This window comes from Micropterus salmoides, unplaced genomic scaffold, assembly GCF_014851395.1.
Source record: "Micropterus salmoides isolate LMB-PRFRI ecotype aquatic unplaced genomic scaffold, ASM1485139v1 Ms_hic_scaffold_15, whole genome shotgun sequence".
Lineage (NCBI taxonomy): Eukaryota > Metazoa > Chordata > Actinopteri > Centrarchiformes > Centrarchidae > Micropterus > Micropterus salmoides.
In genome coordinates, this window is record NW_024040596.1 from 27,533,433 (window position 1) to 27,555,015 (window position 21,583).

Below are 21,583 nucleotides of genomic sequence, written 5' to 3' on the forward strand. Positions count from 1 at the left end.
CATATTTTGTCCACTTGTGTCTTTGTCTCCCTCACTCCTTCTCTCCCTCCTTTTCCTCCTTCAACATCCCCTCTTCCCCCTCCTTCTCACCATCGTAGTGGGATGCTGATAAGGGAATGTTGAGCTCATCTCCAAACCTTCATCACAGCATGTTCAACAAACACATGCAGTCACGACACACATGCAGCAGGCACATGTGATTCTGTTTATGAATATAGCAGACATTAAGCCATTCGAGGCACCCAGTGAAGCGTTTCAAGGCGTTGCTAAAAATAGCTGCATGCGCTCCTCTGGGCACTGCTCTACTGCCTACCTCCTCCTCCTCCTTGTTTCTAAATATAGCAACACCCAGGGAGAGGAGAGACATTTATAGAAAGGACAGCATACTACTAGCTGTTTTCATCCTCGTTGCTCATAATACTCGTGTTGATTTCCCTCCAACTCCCACGCACACTCATCCATCTCTGCTGCTCATTCTCTTCCTGAACTAGAATCCATTCACAGCAACATCACTTGTTTTCTCCACATAGAGTTGCCATGATGAGCAATGTGTGACAAAAACATGAGGAGCAAAGCTTGGAAATGTATCAAAATATCTAAATATACTGACATTTTCAGGTATACAATATGCTAGGTGAATCATTATCCTTGAAGGGCCAATCCTGTTTTCTTTTAAATCCTGGTGGGTCTCCAGCTAAATGAGTATGGCTGTGAATGCTCTCAACTGTGACTAAATGCAGTCTGGTGCTCATTAAAAAGACCCAAGTGACTGCTGTGAATGTTTAACTAATGGGACTCAATGGGACATCTATAACATTTCATAAAACTTGGTCAAATGACGTAAAATCATCCCAAGGACTTTGTTCAGTGCAATTAGAGATAAAGTTAAGCGCGACACTTAATTTAGGGAAATACGCACATTCGCTTTCCTGCCAAATTTAATTGAGAAGATTGATGGCACTGTCAGACTTGGCTGTTAATATGAAGCTACATTTAGCAGCTGGCTAGCTTAGCTTAGCAAAAACACTGGAAACAGCTAGGAACTGTTCCCTGCGGAGAAATAGTTTGGCACATAACCCCCTGTAAAATACAGAATTGTTGATTTGTTCGTCTTACTCTCTGCCAGAAAGAAAATATTTCCCATAATATTTAACTGTTCCTTTGAGAAAACTAATCTATGACATCCAGTTAAAGCACGACGATATGCAAAAAACATCATATTACGATTGTTTTGACATATTTGATTGATGTTGAAAAAGAGTCCTGCAATTTGAAAATTGCACTTGGCCATACTGGCCATCTTTCATGCCAAGAAACTATAATTTCAGTAAATCAAAATGCCATTCTTGCTGGTTTAGAAACTATACCATGTCAGTCATCTGAACCAAAACATAAAACAATAAAAAGTAAGTCGTATCTTCATTCTTACCCAGAATCTGAATACATTTTAATTATCATAACATTGTACTATGGGGATCTAGAATGCATACCCGATGTCGCCAGTGACACAAACTGTGACACACTCGGTCTGAAGTGACTCTGCCTGTGATCTCCCCACTGAAACCAGCTTGTTTGTGTGTGCGTGTGTGCAGGTGTAAAGACTGCAAGATGTACTCACTGTGAAGCTGTTGTTGACATTCTTTGTGCTGGACTCTGCAACGCTTGCATCCGATAGATCCACCTCATCAAAGATAAGGGACTGCGGAGGAGAGGAAGTGTGGGGAGAAAAAAAGAGGGGTGTCCCGAGAGGAGAACAGAGAGATAGAGGGTACAAAAGAAAACAAGAGAATGAGCTTTTGGAAAATATTTTCAACACAGGGTTGAATTTAGATTATTGTAACTTATACTTGGGTATGAAGAGAACTGTGACTGGCTGTGAGAGAAATGTCTTGTCATGGCCACAGCAAAGCAGGCCTAAAATGAACAGGTAAAACTTCCCAGTATAAAATGGAAGCATGATAGACAAACATTATGATGCAGATATTAAATATGTACCCAGCAATTTTGTTCTGCAGATACATCTAGTTTTGGTCTATTATGAGGAGCTACAAGCTTCAGATAATGCAAGACTTCCCAAATACTTCTCATGGCTGGAAAATGGTACTAAATAGAGTATGATCTATCCCCTGTAATTTACTGAAAATGAAACAATGGAAAGGGAAGCTCGAGGAATTGCAGGGTTTAGTAAAAATAAAGGAAACAGCAGATGTGCATTCCTCTCAGCTGTTGCTGAGGTTCTGACCCACACATGTCATAGAGGCATAATGTTATGGTTATGCAAATCCATACTTGGTTGACCATTGGGTAGCCTATTTTTATGTTGGGGATTTGGAAAATAAAAATTACTTCACAAGAAATGTTGAAATCCTATAACACACTGTCATTAACCCCTTCAGACCTAAACATTATCCACACATAAGAGAAAGGAAAAACAAACGCCTTTTCTTCCCCATCTCCCATGTTGAAATGAGACTATAATGCCTTTAATATAGATATATTTATTTATAGGTAGTATTATATTTTTTTGTTTTTACACAAATTGTATTTAAAAATTACAATAAATAAGTACTTAAAATAATTTTCTTTTGCAGGTGATTTAAGTTTGGGTTCTGATATACTCCTGGGGTAGGTAACATTGGAAAAACTAGCAAGAGACAGCTACATTTTGAAAGTATCCTAATGAAAAAAATCTCTCTCAAAACACATGTTCATGTACACTGATTGCATGGGCAGAGTGCATGCAGGTAGGCAGGTAAACAGGCAATTGGACCAGTTTATTATAGTCCTGCAACAGCCACAGATACCACATATTTTTCATTTTTGTGTCAGAGCATAAGCTTTATTTATTGCTGTCGGGAACAATAAATGCTTTTGCAATAAATGACCAGCCCCAGCTTTAACAGACTTTTCCAAAACTCGCAGAGCATGTACGGATGCTGACCATGTCTGACATTAGACCAAACATCTCCGTTGACACAAAACACAATATTCATATGGGTTTAGAGGTTGACTCACTTCATTTGGAGGCATTTTATAAAAAGGCATAAGACCCAGTTTAATAACCTTCTCACTGTTCTTCATATTCTTCCATTTTTTGTGTCAGCAGTCATCGTCCTCTAATGAAACTTCAGCTGCGACTTCAAGCTTTTCTGTCATCAAAGGAACCAGCATGACACTCAGACTGAACTGACATTTGCTTTTACTTTAGTTGATAAAGATGTCAAATCAGAGATGTGGGCAATAATACAGATATCCGGGACCAGGCTAGTACAAAAGCTCAAACTAAAAATAGGATTTTATTTTAGAAACAAAGCCAGTTTTTCTTGGAAAACCAGAAGCAGATTGGTTGCTGCAACCTTTCTCAATGCACTCAATTACAGTGACCTGCTCTATAGAAATGCGCCTGACCGATGTTTTTGTTGGATACTGTCTACCATAGTGCATTGAGATTTGTTACAGGATGTAAGCATCTACACACCACTGTACCTTGTACACTATGACAAACTGGCCCTCATTATCAGTGAGGAGGCACATACATTGGCTCACTTTTATTTCCAGTCCATGCTGGATATGCTCCCCTCTTATCTTTGCACTTAGATGTCACGCAACATCAGTTCCTATAATTTGCACTCTGGTAACTTGTATTTGTTATCTGTACCTACGGTCCGTACAGAGCTGGGTAAGAGGGCCTTTAGTTATGCTGCTCCATCCACCTGGAACACGATGCAGACTGATTTGCTGTAGAGAAATCTCATCTCTTTCAGTGAATTTAAACACTGCATGAAAGACTTGGAAGTAGATGCTATAAATTGTTGTCACTGCTTTTAAAATAACTAAATCCTTTAAACCTACGGTATGTACAAACTGTACATTTAAGTAGTCTAATGTTGTTTGTTTATGTATCTTAAGAGTCTTGTTAAATGTCCTTTGTCATTGTGCGTGTGCTTGGTGTTCGTCTTTGTAACTGTGCTCTGTCAGTATGCTGCTATTTTGGCCAGGTCTCTCTTGAAAGAGATTTTAAATCTCAATGAGATCATCTGGTTAAATAAAGGTTAAATAATAAAAAAAATGATGTATTGGATGGACATTCCACTTTTATAAAAATCTACACATTGAAAAAATTGGTGAATTAATAAATTACTATTTAAAAGGTAAAGATTGATGTTTTGTTTGCCATGCTTGTCCTCTATTATGTCTCACCCTGTCGCCTGGTAACTTCTAAGTCAAATCTCGACATTTATTGGTTAGTTGAGTCTATTTAGTAACTGGCCAGAAAGTTTTGCTTGGTAGAAATCAATTAATATTGGATGTCTATTGCAGTGCATGGGTCTGAAGGGGTTAATAAAGTGTGGAAGAATGGCTATAATGGCTTAGAAACATTCTGGTCAAGAACAATCCAATCCAATTTATCTGGCTCTCTAAAAGATAACTCGGTTTGTTCCATCTGCCAGGAAATGCACTTCACCACAACACATCATAAACCTCCACTACAGTGATGATTTCCCTCTTGAGTTTCCTTTGTTTTGACTGTGTACCTAAGTGAGAATAGTGCGAATAACAGGACAATGAATGTTGATATGTTTAATTAAATTTCTATGTGGTGGAGGCGTTGGAGCCAACTCTATGTAATATAGCCAGCAGACAGACAGAGAGGAGAGCCAGAGTCTACAAACAGGAACATGATATCCTAACAGAGCTGTGATGCGTAAGGCACGCAGCTGAGCTCTTAAAGGGCCGCAGGCCAAAAACCGATGCCGTCAAAGGAATGCCCTCTGACTGTGTGTGCGTGGGAGGAGTGAGCTGCTGCAGCTGTCAGAGGGAATGCCCAGTTAACGACGCTCTCCCCGGGCCTGGCTGGAGAGAGACACCAGCCAACGCTTACTCTGTGTGTATGTGTGTGTGTGTGTGTGTGTGTGTGTGTGTGTGTGTATAGAGGGAGCATGTGTCCCAGCACTTCTACATATGCCTACAAGTGCGTGTGAATGTGTGTATGGAGTGTCGACCAAGAGGGCCTAAGTATGAATGGCATGCAAACACAAACACTGTCCCCCTGTTACAGTGCTCTTGGCTGCTTTACCATTGCATCACGTGTGTGTATGCATGTGTGTGATTGTCTCCTACAGTTCTTTTGACACACTCCTTCTCCCTCTCTCTCGTTCACCACGCCACCAGCCCGAAACACACACAAACACACACACACACATACACACATACACACACACACACACACACACTAGTATATGCGTGGGCATACACACTCAACTGTCCTGAGGAAAGCTGTAATGAAAGCTGACAGTGAATGGTGGACAAAGTCAAGCATCCAGACCCCCTGTTACCCATAGATCCAGAGCTTAGCTCAGTGGCTGCATCTCAGCGAGCCTCCTTTCCTACGTCCTCTAATTCCTCTCACCCATCCTTCATTTTAAACCAGGCCGTGTGGTCGTTACATGTTGTTTTACCGTTTCTACTGCCTGTTTAAACTGTTAAGACAGATTGTTTTGATAGATTAGCCACACGACCAAGGCTGGTGGAAGTTGTTTTCAGTACAGTATGTTAAACTCAACACAAAAACACATGGCCATAAGGAGGAGGTTATCTATCTAACAGGTGCTCTGTGTCTTCAAATATAGAAGGAGAAAAGAGGAGAGGAGCTTCTAGGACAAACTGCATTGCTGAGATGTGGCCTCTCTGATGGATCAATGAGGAGGTCAGGCTTCCTAAGCACAGGGCAGCACAGCCAGCCAGGCCAGCTTGGAGACACCAGAGTGGATGGACATGTAGGAAATGGGCACTTATCTATAGAGGCTAACATCACTCTCTGGCCATGACAGAGAGAACTCACCCACCTATAAGGTTCTAGTTACAGATGACTAATCATTACCATAACACAAAACTAAGAAAACAAAAGCATTTATATTAATTCATTCATTTTGTAATTCTTTCAGCATGGCCAACAAGAGACTTTAAGCTGCAGAGAAGGACAAGCAACACACAGTGTAAAACAATAAAAGCCACAACCCCACTGAGGTTGAGTTAGTTTAAGAAGATAGATTGATCCAGGTGTGGCCTTAAAGTCTGTACACATGTGTTTTGCTACCCTACCTGGGGCATGTATCCGTATTATATACAGTGCATTCATGTCATATGGTGATCAAAAAGTGAGAAAGTTGGGATGTGTGGAATTTGTTTGCGATTCAGCTTCATCCACAAAATGGCTTCCCCACTGTCAGAATGTCATGTTGTTTTGAATCTCTCAATGAGTCGATATATTTTTTTCTTGTTAAGATACTGAACCTGCCTTGACCCAGTAGCGCCATATGGCATGAATGCAACACTATCATGTATGGGTGAGTGGGTAAGTAGGGAATGGTTAAGCTGTTGCCGTGGTCTGGCCCCTGGCTGTGCTGTGCTGACCCGAATTCTCACTAGGCCTTCCTCAGATCCGCTGGCACCCAGAGGTGGGGGGGAGCGTCTTGCGCCCGTCCAGCACACAGACAGAACTCGCCAGCACACGCGACTCCTGGACACTCTGCGCAGCGCCCGCTCCTGCCAGCGTGCCAGGGCACTGCCGGACTAGTGCGCGTGCAGACACACACATACACACAGGCACACATGGTCCAGACCAGGGAGGTTAGGTTAGAAGCAAAGGAGAAAGAGATGTCAACAAGAGTAAAAACTTCAAATGTTAAAACAAAAATATACTTCAAATAAGATTTGCAGCAGCCAGTTAGCTTGGCTTAGCATAAAGACTGGAAACTGGGGGAAACAGCTTGTTTGGCTCTGTCCAAAGGACACAAAATATGCCTACCAGCAACTCTAAAGCTCATTAATTAACACATAACATCACCAGGCTGGACCAGTAGCTAGGCAACCAGCAGGGGCCCTAGGAAGTTACTGGTCCCGGCCAAGAGATAGTCGGGCACATATGTCTCATGTTTTTACGCTTTGGTTTTTGTACAGAGCAAACAAAGAAGATACATCAAGTTAGTGAGCTTTAGAGGTGCCAGCAATTAGATATTTTTTTTAACCTTTGGACAGAGCCAGGTTTACCCGTTTCCAGTCTTTGTGCTAAGATAAGCTCCTGGTTCAAGCTACATATTTAACATAAAGACATGAGAGTGGTATCAATCCCATCTGGCTCTCAGCAAGAAAAATGGCCTGCTTGTCTCTGAACTTCTAAAACTTTTGTTTCCAGACAATAGCAGTTGGGCAGATTGAACCTTTCCATCTAAACTAAGTAAATTTATAGACAGAAGACTTGTGAGCATTTAACCTGCTCACCTGTGGCTACTTGTGTATGTGTGTGTTGTATTGGGATCCACAAGGTTAGCTTACTTTGGCATCTTTGGCGTAGTAGAGAGTTCGGCCTCTAAGCTTGAAGTAGCGCTTTTTCCACCTCTGGAACGAGCTGGTCTGTTTCAGCAACAATCCCTCCTTTATACTCGTCTGGAAGGAGAAAAGACACAAGGTTTTATGGGGCCTCATATCAGCGAAAGGTTTCATCAGAAAATAAAATAAAGCTTCGGTCTCTCTCACAGACACAGCATCTCACTCTCAGAAGCAGAACACCCTCTTGTATTTATCTACAGGAAACTGTCTAGATTAAAAAGCATGTATTGTTTATGTGTGTGAATCTGAGCACCAATTTTATGGATGGGAGACAAGGAATAGGCCAAAAAGTGGAAAAGAAAGGAAAGCAATTACACACACACCACCCCTCATTTCTCTAAAGAGCTATAAACACACATCAGTCTCACTCAACTATTTCCCCTGGGCCAGAGAGAAAAAAGAACGACAGACGTAGAAAGAGAAAGGAATAAAAAAAGGGCAAGGACGGCATCCCATTGACTGCTTCTGTTGCACTGGCCATCTGTTGAACTCAAAAGAACTCGACTAAACACCATGCACGTTTGACAGTCTAAAAAGAGACTCATCACATTAATGAATGGTCCAACATTTTGTGGTAATTTTGAAAGCAAAGCAGAGGAGGAGCATAAAAAAATGCAGTGTACCATATAGGGTGAGAGACAGGGATAATAAGGCTGAGAAGGAACAGATAGGAGAGTGAAAATTGATTGGAAAAAGAACAACTAAAATAATGATGGAAAAACAGAAATACTCTCCTATATAGCCAGTGTGTGTGTGTCACGTCAAATCAAATCATCTCTCCATGTGCAACGCAGTACACTCATCATCATTACAAACACCATCATCTTGCACTTATTAACACACCCTGGACATATAGAGCAAATACAGTGAGACATGGAACAGTGAGACATGGAACAGTGGACATGGAAAACACATAAACACACACACACACACAGATGGAAATGCTGCGTGGAAGAACATCATTCAATCTGGGCACACAGAGGAGAGGTGGGGCACACACACACATATGTAGAAGTTATTTATAGCAAAGGAAGACTGCTCTCTAAGGGGAGAATTACAAACAGAGACAGGCCTGAAACTGACATCCTGCCCACCAGCTGTGTCAACTTAAACACAGAAAACACTGCTGTAGAATACAGGCTCACTGTGGATACACTCTTCACACACACACATACACACACACAAATACACTGGTCTGGCATGTCACAGTGGATGAAGCAGGCACAAACACAGCTTGGTTCACACAAATTACAAATACCTATTTTGTTATTATATTACCTCTTGTGGTGTCTAGGCATGTCAGTACTGTGGAATTAGTTTCATTTGTCCCGACTTTGAAATATATTTCTCTGAGATTTCACCCTTCACCCCTGTACAGCTGAAGTGAATGGAGTTTTGATTTGAGGTGCCCAAAACACGAATAAAACTCCATTAAACACAATTTAGTAACTATATGTCTCTCCAGGAATAGAGCCAGAACAGAATCAGAATAGACCAGTTTTCATTATGTCTGAATTTATTGGTCAATTAATCAACTGACAGAAAAAAAATATCGGTAACTATTTTGATGAGTGAAAAATTGTTTCTGTCATGTATTCAATTCAAAATATACTCTGGTTCCAGTGCCTCAAATGTGAGGATTTGCTGTTTTTCTTTGCCATATTTGACTGTAAACTCAATATCTTTGGGTTTTGAAACAAGACATCACTGAGGGAAATGGTCATGGGTATTATTTTTCACTATTTTCTGACCTTTTTATAGACTAAACAATAAATTGAGAAAATAATCTACAGATAAATCTATTTTAAAAAGAAACTTGGTAGCAGCCCTAGTTTACATTTGTCAAAAGTAGTTCCAATATAAACTGTTCACAATCAGATCTCTGATTACCCTGAGTTTTGAAACTGTTTCTGGAAAGAAACACTGAATAGCAGAATTTTATTTGAATCTCAGTGTTCAATCCTGAGAGCAACAAAAAACTAAATGACAGATGAATTTCATTGGGGCGGGGCGCAGAAATCCCCGAATAAGATATCTACCTGGCAAAATAAAACTAAATCCAGAGTATCTACACAGCTAAATTCAACTAAAGGTTAAGAAAGAAAAATCTGTCTTTTGCAGTTTAGGCGATGTGATCCTGAAGAGTAGCACTGCAGCAATGTTGCATTGCAGTTCATAAAGTTTGGGATAAAGCAGCCTCATCTTTCATTAGGCCCTTCCACAATGTTTAAATGGTAATTTTAGTATTTTAAACCTTAAACCTGTTTTGGAATCCGTGCAGTAGGTGTGAGAATAGGGCCCAGGTTTAAAAATACTGACAAAACCCCATGTTTCTCCACACCCAGTTTGTAACGTTGGCACTCTCCAAGTCCAAGCCATGATTACTTATGTGATGTCCCGAATAATGCTCTTTCCAAAGCCAGAGAAAATGTTGTACTATACCTGTTCTCACAGTTTGAACTGAAGTCCCAGTGACTAGTAAATTAACTGTGACATGAAAAAGTGAAAAGAAGTGGAATTCCACTTTTTAAAAAGGCAAAATAAAGGGTCCTTGATAGAATCTGAGGGGGTCTATTTAAAAACGTAAGGGCTACTTTAAATTCACTAGAAAGGAATTACGATTCAAAATGAAGCCTGTATTAACAAAACTCTTCCGGTAAAGTTCTCTGGCGTTGCCTGTTTTGACAGAGACGATGACTGCGAGGAAAAAACAACGCAGGAAGAGGACACACTGCAAATTCTCTGATACAGCTATCTACCTACGTTAATTCCCTTCTTCACTTTCCGTATGTACGGCCTGAAGACCAAATTCCTGCGGTGGATTAAGGTGAAATACCTCAATGCTGACTACCCTATAAGGACTTGCTTGCCTGCGACTACAAACAAAGTGGGACTGAATACAGCAGCATGGTAGATGAAGTCATCTCCTCATTTAAACATGTTGAACTACCGGAGAATACCGGAGGTTAAAGAGTGCATTCATGGATCTCTAAGCAGTTTCTCATTCTAACAGAACTGCCATTTAGGAAACACAAGAGAGAACGTTGGTAATGGCTCTTCCTTTCAATGCCACTCTTGACAATATGTGAACTATACAGATATTGTAGGCAGTGCGATCAGTTGCCTGGTTGGCTAATCCAACTGGAAAAGGGGGGTATAGTGATGACTGAGAAGCTTAATGAATAAGTCATGACTGACTGAAACAAACACACACAGAGTAGGTAACTGTGCTGCATACTATACGCCGAGGATTGAGTCATTACACAGAGCGTATTAGCTGTGTTAGCCCATTTAATCCCATCAGTCACAAAGGTAAACAACTTTTTCATTTATAAGGCTCTAAAAATGTTACTGAATGATGTATTAATGCATTTCAAGTAAATACTGAAACAATAAAGGGTCTCAATGAAATGTGTGCAGTGTCACATGTTTAGTGTAAACTGTCACATGACCAGAGCTGTTTACCTACTGGTTGCACAATGACAAAAGAATGACTGCATCAAACCTCCCAAACAAAAGGTTAGTAAAGTATTGTAGTGAATTGCGCATTGACTTTGAGTTGGCGTCCAGACTTGTCAGCCCCATTGAGTTCTTGATGCAAGTTCTTAGTGTCCTCTTAATCTTGTACATTTCCGAGCATTCCAGATGTATGTGGCATTGAGTTGAGACTTTCTTGTAGTCAATTAGTAGTCGATTGCCATTTTGACAGTTTTAAATGTGTTATTACTGGACTGAGATTCATAGAAATTTTGACGACAACACAGGAGATATTAGTTTATTCAGGATACAACACGTGATCCCACTGGTCACAATTGTGACTGACCATAAACACAGTTTTTCACCCACTTTTCCATGTAAACTTGAAAAAACAGTGATTGATAATTTCAAAGCGTTACTAATGACACATGATTTGGATATTTTCAAATCTGGGAAAAATTTGGGATTAAATGGGTAAGAATTGACATTAACAAGTACATTTATTTTTTATCTCCAGGAAAACACACTGTTACCAGCTACAGTGTACTGTGGTTTCCTTGGTGCCGTCATCTTCAGCAAACTGACAGAAATACCTCACAACCTGGAATGACAACAACCGCACTCTGAGACAGTCATACTTTTAATAGCCAGAGATGTTGTCTTGGTGCTAAATGTCAGAAGAGAAACTTTCAGACTCTGAGCCGCCAAAGACACAAAGCAGAACTTCAATCTTCTCTGCCCAGCCAGAGAAGGAAGTGACTTTGCTCTAGTTGGATGTTCTATTTTCTATTTTGTCCCTCCTTGGCCTCCATAGTTCCTTTCCTTGTCTTCCTCTCCTTCCTGTTGCCAAGTAGGCCAGAAGTGATCTATAAATAGTCCCTCTGCTTGCCTCTGTGCACTGCTCCTCTCTTCTGCTAAATTGTGAGACAGAGAAATGAGTAACCTGAGTACCATGTACCCGTACACCCACACTTTGCCTGACCACTGACAGGGTCACACACACACACACACACATGCTTATACAATGGACAAAGGCACAGGCAGTTCAAATGAGTCCAGCAGCTGTGGTTGGTGGATAAGAGCAGATCAGGAGTTCCCTGGAAGGCTAATGAAGAGAGCAGAGTAGACCTACGTCCTGCCTTTGACGATACCCAGACAGTCAGTTAAACAGCTTACTCACATAGCTAGTTCATGCAGGACCTGACCATCTACAAACTTCAGCCAGGGCTAACTACAGTCAACAGTAGACTCCTTATACTAATGGTATACAGCCTCACTCTCTTACCTTAAAGCTCCAGAGTGCTGTTTTAAATTAATCACAAGTCCCTTCTGGGCCTCACTGAGGTTTCTACCTAATTAATCTAATAAAAGTGCTTGACTTTCCACCTCCTTCCCTGGTTAATGTAATTGTTTTAATGTGAAGCGTGAAGGTTAAAGATTCTTAAAATGACAATCCTTAGAAATCTGCAAGGCCACTAATATTGTCCTAAATGTTGGATAATAGGGATCAAATGAAAACATGGTTGAAATTGCACTAATGATACATAAGAATAAATGGGAACATAAATAGGACTGCAATTTGTGATTTTTGTCCTTATTGATTTATCAGTTGATTATCTTCTGTCAATCGATTAATCATTTACTCTAATAGTGTAAATTGTCAATCCAAAGTCCACAGAAAAAATACATTTATTTTACAATGATATAAAATTATGGGATGAATATCATCAAATGCAAATCTCTGAAAAAACATTATTTTGTATAAGTTTTCCTTCTTCATAACGCTGCCAGTTTCAGATTTGTCACTGCTCTCCGCTGTTCTTAGTTTGTGTTTTGAAAGTGCAAATCGTTGTTCTGAAACTTTTGTGGATGTACATTTGCACTTGTGTTGCAGACTGTTCTTTCAGAGCTGATTTTACAACACCCACTTTTCAGAGATCTGCCCACACAGTTGCAAGCACTGTAAAATGAGTGCTGCAGTTTTGAAGGAGCAAAACGCAAATAGGAAAAAATCTTTGCAAAGTTTAGATTTTTTTCAGCCTTTCAAAACTTTGTTTCAATCTTCCAAAACCGTTTTTATTAGACTTCAACCTTTTTTTCCGTTTCAAGATATAGAATGGTATCCCATATAAAAGAGTCTTTCAAAAATTACTCAAATCTATTAAGTAATTATCAATATAGTTTATATAGTAGATTAATTTTCTGTTGACAGACTAATTGTTTCATTAGTCTTTTGTAACAGAGGCTTCTGGTGCTCTTAATAATTCTTCTGAATGGTTGTGAAAACTTTAGTCTCATTTAATGGACAGTTACACATCTTCTCTATGACACTGCCTGTAGAATGCTCGCTGGGTATTAAAAGTTCAGTGTGTAAGTTTTAGTGGCATCTATTGGCGATGGTAGCCAAAAGCAACAAATGGCTCCATGTGTATTCACTAGCTCGTTGGACGAAATAAGTACTTTATAATAAATGTATTAATTCTAATGGCAGTTGGAAATTCAGCAGTAAAAAACTATACCATTATTCCGACACCACATGAATGCACCATGAGTCACCGCTCAGCCCTCCCTTTGCAAGCGCGCAGGAGAAGCTACGGTGGCCGACACGCTCTGTCGGCTCTTGTGCTAAATAATACGTGTAGTCCTCCATTTGTCCAAATTTCACTTCTCTTCTTACTTCTAATAAACCAGACTACCACTAGTACTACCACTACTACTACTACTACTTGTACTATTTTTTGTATGTATTCAACGTAGTGACGAAACACGCTCTGTAGCAGTTTGTCAGTTTGGGCTACTGTAGAAACATGGCGGTTCAACATAGCAACTTCAAAGTAAGAGGACCTGCGGTGTATGTTGATAGAAATTACTCATTCTATAGGTAATAAAAACATAACGGTTCATTACATAAGGTCTTTATACACCACAGAAAACATAGTTATATAAAACCATTACATTTCTCTCAATAGATCCTCCTAAACATTATACACTGAACCTTTGAATCACTCACTTTATGGATGATTATTGACGACTCTCAAAAAAAACAGGAGTGTATTGTTTTGGGTTTCGTGCCTATTTCTTGGTAGTGACTCACTGGAAACTTGTGGTCACCATGGGGTTGCCAGGAAACCAGAAAAGACTCCAACATGTCACTATATGGATTAAACAAACAACATAGGCTGGTAAACAGATTTGTTGCCTTTGAACAGAGCCAGTGGTTTTTCTCTGTTTCCAGTCTTTATGCTAAGCTAAGCTAACAGACTGTAGGCTGTAGATAGATAGATAGATGGATAGAATCAGAGTTTATCCCAAAATGTCTTCTTTAAAGAGGTGGTATTATGCTCATTTCCAGCTTCAAAATCTTATTTAGGGGTTGTACCAGAACAGGTTCACATGGTTTAATTTTCAAAAAACACCATATTTTTTGTTACACTGCACACTGCTGCAGCTCCTCTTTTCACCCTGTGTTGAAGGCCTCGTTTTAGCTATGGAGTGATACATCTTGTCGCTAAAGGATCTTTGTTGGGAGTTGCACATGCGCAGTTCCCAGTTAAGGACTACTAACCAAACAGAAGCAGAGAGGGGCAGGCCAATGAGAAGCCAGTAAACACGGCTTCGGTTCAGCTGTACACGTTGCCGACCAGCTTGGCAACATAGACTGGAGCAAGAGTTTCAGAGTGGTGAATTATTAATCTGTAACAAATATATCTTTCATCCATGAAGTTTTAACTGAACTCTGTCTCTACATCACAGTAACAACTTTATGTTCATTGACTGCCTGGAGGGTAGCTAGTGTTTGGAAGGGAGAGGAGAGGTGTGCTGCAGCTCACTGTTTTTCCACCGGTGTTTTTGAGGGCGTGTCGGAGTAGCCGCTTGGTGAGCGTTATATGACGCACATTTTGCTTTCATCCCCGTGACGTCACAGGAATGAAAGGGAAACGGCTGGACTACAAACAAGCTGTTTTCAAGCAGTTCAGAGCAGAGTTTTCTGTGGGAGATGGGAACTCCCTTTGGGCTGGACTTTGAGCTTTTTCACTTTGCAAACCTGCTACATGCACAAAAAGGTATATAACTCAATAAAGGAGAGGGAAAAAGCCAAAAAGCATAATACCACCTCTTTAACAAACACGGGTAACCCAAAGACCCACCACCATGGAATTACAACCAGCCTGCAGTAGAGGTATCAGATCCTTGGCCACCAAAAGCTCTGTATCGCAACTATACACGTACACACACTTATTCACATATATGTAGTACAAAAATGAGAGATATCTCAGCTTGCCAGAAGAAAAGCTATCCATGTCCAGCAGATTTAACTAATTACTGATAACACTAAACTGTTGTGACTGTAATTGGTCAGCCCATAACGAAGACTGCTTACTTATCTGTCCTTAGTTTTAGTGGATGCTGACTGGCTGCTGAGAGAAGTCCACTGTCTCAGGAATCATTCCATGCAGTTAGACTCTGTTATGCCTCCATTACCGAATCATTTGTCATTCCTGAGTACGACTGTGTGCCTGTGGAGCCAGAACAATCAAGTCTTTTAGTCTTAAAGCTCTTTTTGAGACCAGTGCTGGATCTCTCAATTGCTTTCTCTATTTTTTCCACCTCCACCACTCTCCTCTAGCAGTCTTGGCATATTGTCCTCCATGTTGGGTGTAATTGTAACTCTGTACCCTTCCTCCTCCAACTCCCACCACATGCTAAAGTTTCACCATGGTGATGGGAAAATTACAATCCAGTAGTTGGGAAGGGGCAATTCCTCTCTGTGATCTCCTTTGTGCACATGCATCAAGTGGATACAGGGGATGTTAAGTGATGTTGTCGAGGCCAACAATTTACATACAATTGCCTCAATTACATTCAGCTTCAGCTTTGGACAGAAAATGACTCAACACCAACCAATAAAGTAATAGGGGAGAAGTAGAGATTCCCTTATCTACAGGATTGTGTTCCTTTCAACCTATTCTCATCAATCATCTTTAACTGAAATTAAATGTTTAAATGTAAATTTGCTGTTGATGTAGCCTGTAGTCTCAGTCCAATTTTTCGGTAAAGAAAAGGAGGAATGAGAATTTGTCTATATGTTCTCATTTGGAAGTGCAAGGAAAAAAACACAACACTTAGATGAAGGCTTTGGGTACATGTTTCTCTTTCTTATGCTTACATATTTGAGTGTCTTCCACATGGAAATATTACCAAAAGGTAAGGTAACTTGAATAGGAAAAAATCTGCATGTGGATATTGTGTAATCTAGCCTATGCTGCCATTTGGCCAGGTCTCTTTAGCAAGACTTCCTAGTTAAATAAAGGTTAAATAAACAAAACCAATATCCACCAATTGACTCACGTCAAGTTATACTCAAGAGTATTTATCCAAAAAGGCAGCCATGCTTCCCATAAATGTAAGTCACAGACTGTCACATCTTCCAATGCATGGGAAATACGGACCAAAGATGAATATTCTCTACAATGCCTCATTCCAACCCCATCTAATTCAGCACCTATCTGATCTGGATTATTTTGTGTCAGGCTTGCAGAGCTTCCCCAGTCCTCTGTATAGCAGCAGCAGCAGCAGCAGCAGCAGGCTCCGACATGCCATTAGCTCTGCTTTCAATCACACAGCTACAGCATTAGTCACAAGTTTATAAGCTCTCTTCAGCTGCAACAGCACACCCTGACAAGACAGAGAGGGTGCTGAGAGTGGAGATGACAGGAGAGAAGAGGCAATGAAAAGACTGTTATATACAAACTCACATATTTGAGCAATATGTAGTCTAACTCTACCAGATATTTTTGTGTTTACTGTGATTGAGTAGTTTAATCATTACAATATGTAATGCATGCACAACAATATAGTTAGTTCATTCACTACATGAGAAAGAAAGAGGGAAATGACAGTGTTTTATGATGTAGTATAAAATTCCTTCTATGTGCGGTCAAACCCATTACTTTCTGTCTGACAAGAAATATCAGATCAGGCAGGCAGGATAAAAAATTTATAAAAGTATATCCTCTCTTCTACAGACAAACGTTCATCAACAACAACAACAATAACTATTCACAGCTGCCAATATATTGATCTGCCATGATTAGTTTATACAAGTACATAGTGGCATCAGTCATTTAAACTGAAAAGTTAGCTACTAGCCGTAATGATTTCAGGTGCAAAGGAAGTAACAAAGGACAGCACCGCAGTAACAGTTCTCCTCTGTCAGGAGTTAAGACTTGCACTGCAATCAATATCCATGCTAACAAATGATACAGTGTAAAAGTGTTATTTTTCTTGAATTAACTTTTTTGCAAAAAGGATATTTTTAAGAATTTCATAAAATGTTAAAATTTAAATAATCTTGATTTTCATAAAATAGAATTGAATTTTTCTCTCACTCCTTGTCTGCTTGGATTTAATGACATGTTTATCTTGAAATCTGAAACTAAATGGAAACATAGAGATGGCTCATCTGAGCAGATAGTAGATGGCCCCTTCAACCAAACCAGCTACAGGCAGCACTGCCGTGGAGTCGGACAATGAGGGGCGAAAGATGGTTGTCTGCGGCAACCAAAGAACCAGAGAGATAGTGGAGCGAGAGGGACGGACATAGATGATGTGATGGGCAAACGTACACATGCACACACAGTCCAGAGCTGAGCAAACAACGCGGTGGAACAGCACTCAGTGAGTCAGTGTCTGCATGATCCATTAGTAACTCCCAGTCAGCGTACACACACACTCTTCCAGAAAAATGCCCACTGACCCACACCACAACAACTCTGAGACCTTTGAGAGCACAATGTCAACATGCTAAGCACACTGATACAATTACAGTTGAAGTGCTTTATTTCATTGTGATAGCAGTAGAAACTAATTCTAGTGTGACACGTAACCTGCCGTATATGTTTCAGCAGAACAGATTAGGTCTACCTGGGCTCTCTGCCAACCAATGCAGTGTCAGAGTATACATCACGACTCATATCAACCTGATTTCACCCACTTTCAAAACTCCAGATGTAATTTAAGAGGCGACAGGTGAGTAAAGAATCACTGCATGCATGGAAAAATCTACTTACAATAAACCATCCTTCAGGAAATGTCAAACATCAAAACATCAGCTGTTGAGGGACGGTCATCACCTGGATCTGTGTTTACACTTGCACAGTATATTAGCCTACATCGCCCTTTAGACTGGATCCTAATTGAGTACAACATAATAATGCTTTAACTCAAACTATCACAACTTCGGTAATCCATTATGTATCAACTCAAAGTACCAAATATTTACTGGATTTTGCTTCCCAAATGTAAGGATTTGCTTGCCTTTGACACAACTCACTAAAAAATGTTTTAAATGTTGTCAGACAAAATAAGGTCCAGTAATTTCAGATGGATATTTTGTCATTAATCGTTTACAACTTGTAGACAAAACTGTTCATCAATTTGTTGAAAAAGTAAGTAAGTGACTCATCAAAAATTATATAATGTTGGTCGCAACCGTGCAACATATCCTCTAGGCAGCACTACACTCACCGGATTTGCATATGAAAGGTATAGCCAGACATCGCAGTGCCTCTAAATATACCGACATGCTGAATAATGTAAGTGGGGTGGAGTGGAGCTGTCAATAATTAAGTGGATCGATTGGTGTGGGAGAACAGCTCTCTTTTACAGTGTAAAAGATAAGTGGGCCAAGAAAGCTTAGGTGTCAGAGGTAAAAAGTAACTCAGCATCCTCTTATCCAAGGAGGATTCAAATCAAGGGCAACTGGACATCAAAATTATTTTGTTGTTTGATTGTAAAGCACTTCAACTAATTTAAAACGTCCATTGCATATTGCTACGCTTTATATAGTACAGGAAATATATATTTGTGTGTTTTCTAAAATCATAATTGCTTTATGGTTTATTGTGATGGATTCATTAGAATGACGTTACAGTCAAAATAATATTGTGTGTTGCAGGAAAGAATGAAAAAGAGATGCAAATATATCTTTATCTAATCAATTACTAGGATCACAGGTGAACTTTAAAGATGAAATAAATGAAATGAGTTGTAAATTAACTGAGGTTGTTCTACTTTGTAGGTACATGCTTAAACTTATAAAGATGAAAGTGTAACAGGTTTAAGTAAGTTTTTGTGAAATTTTCCACTATTTTGCACAGACAAAAGAAAGTCTGTTTTTGTTTATGTAATTCCAACATCTAAATAAGATAAAGTCCTGGGCCATGCATCAGCCTGCAGGAGCCCTGCATAAGCCTACATTGCAAACAGTAGGCTACAGACCATTAATTGGCCAGTGTGCTTCAGGTCCTAAAAGCAACAAACTCCATCCACAACACACATCTATCTTGAATGGCTCAGCCCGCAGCAGGTAGGTTAGACTGCAACTCCGATAAACACAGCGCTCCAAATTCAAACATCCAATCTACAGTAAGTCAGAGAAAGAGGAAGATGCGGACGTGTCTTACCTTGCTCCTGATCTGTCCTGAGGTGGACACTTTCCGGATGAGTTTCTGGGGGCCTTCTTGCTCTGCTTCGCTGTCAGAGGACTCGTCCGCTGCACCGGAGCCGGCGACAGCCCCCACCACATGTGCATGGATCCCCGCAGCGGACGCCGGCCCTTTCTCCGGCTCCTGTCGAAGGGAGGGATAAAACCAATCGGGGTTAGCCTTCGCCCGGTCCGCCGCTCCCTTCCTCTCCTGGAGGCGAGAGCTGCTCCGCGGCTGGGAAGCGTCTCTCCTCGCTGTCATCTCTCACTGCCTCTATGATAAAGACGGCTGTGTTTTCTGGAGTGTGTGGGCTGGTAAACGCATAGGGGACGTCGCATGTCGCGGCAGAGAGGGGATGGGCTCCGCAGCATATAAGAACCCCGAGTCCCTGCTTGGCTGGTGGTTATGGCTCCAGCCAGCGCGCGACCAGTCCAGACTGAGGCTAGAGACCGCCTCGTGCGCTCCGTAAACCGGTGGACATGTCCGTGGCATGGCAGACCCTAGCGGCTGTTTTACACAAACACTGCACCCGAGCAGTGCCACAAACATTTTATGCTGTCTCAACTGCTTTCCGTTCTTCTTTTTTTTTCTTTCTTACAAGACAGACAAGACTTTGATGCTCAAGAACTGTTCAAGTGACCACTAAAACTAAATATCACAATAAATCAATAATAAGCTGCACTCATGGGATGTCGCCTACAGTCACACATTAGCCACAGTAACTGGCCAATTAATCCACACAAAGGTAACATTACTCTCATTATAATCTATGTTTTATATTTTCTTTTCTGTTAATTGTGATTTGAGATGTTTGCATGCACACAGTTAGGCTATGTAGACCTACTGTAGACTATAGCCCACTGAGCCTGAGAGAGTCAAGTCGTCGGATTTATTTCACCAAAAATATAAAATTCCAATTTTCGCAGACTTGGTGAGTGACTCCTGGTCTATGAAAGCCTAACCGAACGACTAATTTATTTTGACATGACAGAGTTAATATTCATTTCCAGTGGGCAAGACCTTATGATTCCATCATAAGGAAATTTGCACGGTAGCCTATAGTGTCTGAACTTTTTGAAAATCTACCCCCGATTTAGGGCGAAGTCCCCGTTCCATACAAACAATGTATGTAGTCATTTAGGCTATATAGGCTAAGTAAAAACTCAATGCGTTTGACTTCGTATTTTACACTAACCAACACTTATAAAGAGATTAAGACATCCTTATCTGACATTCAAACGGTAGCCTATTTGGACCGACAGCCCACTACACAAATCACAAACACGCTATTAAAGAGGATGAAACGCCTCCGAAGAAGTTTAGTAACGTTACAAACCAGACCACTAGACGCATGAGTGCATTAAAGGAAGACCTCTAATTGGAAACCGTGCAGGCTCGTAGTGCCAAAAAGTAGCCAGTGTTGAATTTTACTAACCAGTTCCTCCCAGGCAGGGCTGCGGGTGTAATGGTAGACATCCTCCATAGTCCCGGACCTCTCTGTCCGCTCCGGGGAGAAATGAAACGAATCAAGGAAAGGTGGAGGGATTCACAACCTGCCTCGCTGCCCTTCCACCGCTCATATGCGCACGGAATATATAAGATTTCATTCGGCTTGTGCTCCCTCCACTGCAACTCTCCTCCTGCCTGCTCCTTTCCCTCCGCTGTGCTCCTTCGAGGGCCGAGCCTATCCGCACTCCACGTGATAAATGTCAAACCCGCTTAACCGCGCGCGGCTTTGCGCGGTTCCTCGCGGCCCGCCGGGGATCACACGCGTGCAGCTCCAGTTTGTGAGAGTGAGTGTGTGTCTCTCTCTGTGTGTGTGTGTGTGTGTGCTCAAGCTATATAGCAATGTGCGAGTGCGCGTGAGTAAGTCTCCGTGTCTAGGTGAGTGTAATTACAATGACGTCATCGATGTATTGCCTTTGCTAATTCAATGTAGGAATCGAGATCAATTCCCCCCATTCCTCCATGTCATTTGTTTTAAATAGCCTACAATCTCATTTACTCTCTGTCTCTTCGCTGAACTTTTCTTTGAACTCAAAGACTAACACACATTTATTTAGGCTATTTATTTAGATAATTAGGCCTAGGCTACAGGCTACGTTTTCATGGGACTGGAGGTCTAGTTCCTTTTTTTGTAAAGCAAAATTCTTTGTTCTTAAATGTGCTACATAGAAATAAAAAACAATGGGTAAAGTTATGTAAATTTAGAAAACAGCCCTTTCATTTCA

The 21,583-nt window shown here is 40.8% G+C and overlaps 1 protein-coding gene across 1 annotated transcript in view; it reads right to left on the reverse strand.

Moving 5' to 3' along the window:
- dgkh (diacylglycerol kinase, eta) overlaps positions 1-20,752 on the reverse strand; it is a 60,551-nt gene extending 39,799 nt beyond the window's left edge. The window contains 3 exon segments of the mRNA XM_038721376.1: positions 1,619-1,699; positions 7,336-7,446; positions 19,332-20,752. Of these exon segments, the coding sequence (XP_038577304.1) occupies positions 1,619-1,699; positions 7,336-7,446; positions 19,332-19,613 (474 nt within the window). The 5' untranslated portion in view covers positions 19,614-20,752.
- Between the last annotated feature and the right edge of the window lie 831 nt (positions 20,753-21,583).